Below are 4,460 nucleotides of genomic sequence, written 5' to 3'. Positions count from 1 at the left end.
CTGTGATTGGTCAAAGCATGCAGGTCAGGTGCATGCCTTGGCCAATCATCAGACGCTAATGCACTGCGATCTCGCAGTGCATTATGGGGCGTTCCGCAGTGCTCGAATTTGCCGCAAACGCCCCATAATGTTCGCTGTTCATCTCGAACATCGGGCTCATGCCTACCTATAAGTGTTTGTGAAATCTTCCACCACAAAATGTACTCAGCCAATGAGAGGTAATGACTCCATTTTTATTTTTCTCCTGCTATCAATGACCAACACGGTACAACACTTCATCCATGTCTTTGGTGATCTCTGATCTCCTTATCAACTGTTTCTTACATGATGAAGATCAGCCATGGAGTATATCTGAGGTGTATATCAGGGTGTGCTTCTTCCCCACATGTCCAGCAACATTCATATACAAGACATTTCCTGCACTCACTAAAACACCTTGAGGGTTGTGTGGGACCCCTGATGTACAGGAAGACAGGTCTTCAGTGAGGAACAATTCCCTCACTCAGGACAGAAAAAGTGGCTTCTCTCCCGTGTGCGATCTCTCATGTCTGGAAAGATCGGTCTTATATGAATAACATTTCCCGCACTTAGGACAGGAATACGGCTTCTCCCCTGTGTGAGATCTCTGATGTCTGTAAAGATTGGACTTCTGTGAAAAACATTTCCCACACTCAGGACAGGAATACGGCTTCTCCCCTGTGTGAGATCTCTGATGATAATAAAGATAAGACTTCTCTGAAAAACATTTCCCACACTCAGGACAAGAATATGGCTTCTCCCCCGTGTGTAGTTTCTGATGTTTGGAAAGTGTGGACTTCTGTGAAAAACATTTCCCACACTCAGGACAGGAATATGGCTTCTCCCCTGTGTGCAATCTCTGATGTTTGGAAAGAGTGGACTTCATTGAAAAACATTTCCCGCAATCAGGGCAGGAATACGGCTTCTCCCCGATGTGCAATCTCTGATGTTTTGAAAGAGTGTACTTCGTTGAAAAACATTTCCCGCACTCTGGACAGGAGTACGGCTTCTCCCCTGTGTGCAATCTCTGATGTTTTGAAAGAGTGTACTTCATTGAAAAACATTTCCCGCACTCAGGACAGGAATACGGCTTCTCCCCTGTGTGCAATCTCTGATGTGTGGAAAGATTGGACTTCATTGAAAAACATTTCCCACACTCGGGACAGGAATACGGCTTCTCCCCCGTGTGCAATCTCTGATGTGTGGAAAGACTGGACTTCATTGAAAAACATTTCCCACACTCATGACAGGAGTTCAGCTTCTCACCTGTGTGAGTAATTTTATGTACCTTAAGTTTGGATTTATAATAGAAACACTTCCCGCACTCAGTACAGGAAAACCTCTTATCTGTTGGAAAAATTGCACCGTCCCTCACAGTCTGAGGTTCCTCAGGATAAGAGGAATACGATGGTCTGGCACCGTCCCGCACAGTCTGAGGTTCCTCAGGATAAGAGGAATATGATGGTCCGGCACCGTCCCGCACAGTCTGAGGTTCCTCAGGATAAGAGGAATACGATGGTCTGGCACCGTCCCGCACAGTCTGAGGTTCCTCAGGATAAGAGGAATACGATGGTCTGGCACCGTCCCGCACAGTCTGAGGTTCCTCAGGATAAGAGGAATACGATGGTCTGGCACCGTCCCGCACAGTCTGAGGTTCCTCAGGATAAGAGGAATACGATGGTCCATCTACACTGTGTGGTGCCGGATGGACATTTGAGGTAGTCGGGTTTTCTCCTGGACTATACTGTGTGATGTCCTCATCTTCTACTTTACAGTCTGGAGACAAAGTGAGACAATCCTCTGAGGTTTTCCTCATCTCCCGTCCATCTACTAAAATAGAGATAAAAAGATTATTACTAGACATGAGCAGATTGGTTCCCCTAAACCAGGACTCCGCCCACATCAGGCAGCTTTGTCTCTGAGGATCTTACAATTCCCCCCTCAAGGTAACTAGTAAATGGGTCCTCTGATCTCCTACCAGTTCATTTCTTTATTCATGGACCTTAGTCAGAGAGTGAGGAAACAACGAGAACTGTCTTTTATAGGAGTGACAGTGATGAGGGGATTATAGGATGAGTGTCCCCACCCCCTCTATCACTCATTGTCATCTTCCCAACACAAGAAGTCCTGCACTTCCTTATTTAGTCCATGATTTAGTCATGAATAACAGCGGGGCTGAGTCCCACCAGAGGTCAGAGAGTGAGGATGGGGGGAGAACAACCAAGATGAAGACTGGACTGATTCTGAAGACCACCATCATTGGGTTATTGACTCCTCCCTCATTATCACATTACTATCAACATGTAAAAGTCTGCATGTAATGTACAACATAGAGTATATAGTGCAGGGGTCAGGAATATATAATGTACAACAGAGTATATAATGAAGGGGTCAGGAGTATGTAACATGCAATATATAATTACTGTACATGTATATATAGTGTAAATGGTCAGGAGGACTCATAATATTGGTGGATTAAATATTTACTGGAGACAAGCTGCAGAGGTCCCACACCGCTGCCTCCTATCTCCTGAGATTGCACTCAGTGAATTAGGTCTGAGACTATACAGACATATCCCTCCACCCGGCACAGCCAGCAGACAATAGAACACGTATTCCCAGGAGAATTACTCTGCCAGAGATCTTGCTAGACCCGGGCATGGGGCAGAAGACCCAAGGTACATACCCCAGGTGTCTAGGCCGAGCAATGCCTATGGGGAAAATGAACATTTTGCTGCCAGCTGAACCCCAGAATCTCCATAAATCCAGTCTAGATACATAAATTGTGTCTGCAGTACAGAGAAGGAAGATTATCCGAGAGAAATACAGGAATACAGGACGGGGAACACAGCTCAGGAAAGTGACTAGGGGATTACAGGCTGATATCACCCAGTCCCCGCCCTACTCTGGACCAATCAGTGAGCAGTATGGGTGGAGGAATGTATTTAGTGTTAATGACCCACCTGTGCTGATCTCTGTAGGAGTGTCCTCCTCTATAAATGTCCCCGTTATTCCATCCTCCTCCATAGACTGCTGATCATCCCTCACATACCTCTCTTCTTCTTCTGATTTAACCTCAAATTCTATATCGATTGGATCTCCACTCTGAATCAAGAAAATCAGAGAGAATATCATCTGTAAAATATAAGCTTCATTACTGTGACATCACATAAAAAAACCAAAAAAGAAGCATCCTCTCCAGAAGTCCATGTTCTAGATTCTCCAATCCACCAACCTTGTAACAGTGAGGGATGGTGTGACCTTCCTGTGTGGAATCCCGGGAATACAGAGGACGGGGACATCTCTCTGGTAGGTTCCTGGTATTAGGTGGCTCCATCATATCCTTGTGTTCTTCTGAAAACTCCTCCATCACTCCATACTCCTCATCTTCCTCTTTATACTCTTCTTTAACATCAATGTTATCTTCCCCAAGGATTCCACTCTGAATATATATTAAAACATTCATTGTAACAAAGATGCTTGTAGATAAATCATAACTACCAATAATTGTCCCTCATCTACCTGATGATGGTGAGGGATGGTGTAACCTTCCTGTGTGGAATCCCAGGAATACAGAGGATGGGGACATCTCTCTGGTGGGTTCCTGGTATTAGGTGGCTCCATCATATCCTTGTGTCCTTCTGAAAACTCCTCCATCACTCCATACTCCTCATCCTCCTCTTTATACTCTTCTTTAACATTAATATTATCATCCCCGAGATTTCCACTCTGAATATATAATAAAACATTCATTGTAATAAACATGCTTGTGTATAAATCATAACTACCAATAACTGTCAATCATCTACCTGATGATGGTGAGGGATGGTGTGACCTTCCTGTGTGGAATCCCGGGAATACAGAGGACGGGGACATCTCTCTGGTGGGTTCCCATTACTGGATCCATCTGTAGGAAACACACACACTGACTGAATACATTGTTTCTATGTGTTTATCAGATGATGGGGGATCTAGGTGGACCCTCCGTACTGCTCTCTCCTTTACAATAAAGTCTCCTCTTACCCGGTGATGTGAGGGGCGGCTGATTGTCCATCATGACGTCCTTCCCAGCACCGGTCACCTCCCCTGTCAGCAACTCGATGAACTCTCTGGTGACTTCTAGAATCTTCTTTTTATTTCTCTATTCTATCAGGGAGGGAGGTGGAGGCAATGTGATGGTCATATGATCTCCAGACTTCACAGGAGGAAAACTCTAGATTTGAACACAAATAGTAAAATCAAATGACATTCCCAGAATCCTCCTCACCTCACTGGTCAGGTCTCTTTTTATTTAAACCCCACTTCATGCTGAGGTTTCTGATATTACATACAATGCAGGTCCAACAGCCCTACTTTGAAAGTGAGGAGGCCAGGGGTTCGGCCCACATCCTAAGAGCATCAGAAAAAAGAGTCGGATAGAGGGAAATTAAGAGGAGGCGCTG

At 45.0% G+C, this 4,460-nt stretch overlaps 2 protein-coding genes across 2 annotated transcripts; both read right to left on the bottom strand.

Moving 5' to 3' along the window:
• Window positions 1-212: 212 nt before the first annotated feature.
• Window positions 213-2,062, bottom strand: LOC141104860 (uncharacterized). Its single transcript, XM_073594645.1, has one exon. The coding sequence runs from the start codon at window positions 1,919-1,921 to the stop codon at window positions 503-505; it is 1,419 nt and encodes a 472-aa protein (XP_073450746.1). The 5' UTR covers window positions 1,922-2,062; the 3' UTR covers window positions 213-502.
• Window positions 2,063-2,793: 731 nt separating this feature from the next.
• On the bottom strand, window positions 2,794-3,771 carry LOC141106845 (uncharacterized). Its single transcript, XM_073597773.1, has 3 exons — window positions 3,541-3,771; window positions 3,254-3,460; window positions 2,794-3,123 (listed from the first exon to the last, which is right to left on the bottom strand). The coding sequence occupies exons 1-3, from the start codon at window positions 3,769-3,771 to the stop codon at window positions 2,920-2,922; spliced, it is 642 nt and encodes a 213-aa protein (XP_073453874.1). The 3' UTR covers window positions 2,794-2,919.
• Window positions 3,772-4,460: the final 689 nt, after the last annotated feature.

Source organism: Aquarana catesbeiana, linkage group LG08 (genome assembly GCF_042186555.1).
Source record: "Aquarana catesbeiana isolate 2022-GZ linkage group LG08, ASM4218655v1, whole genome shotgun sequence".
In the NCBI taxonomy this organism is placed as follows: Eukaryota; Metazoa; Chordata; class Amphibia; order Anura; family Ranidae; genus Aquarana; species Aquarana catesbeiana.
This window is presented reverse-complemented; position numbering and strand designations above follow the sequence as displayed.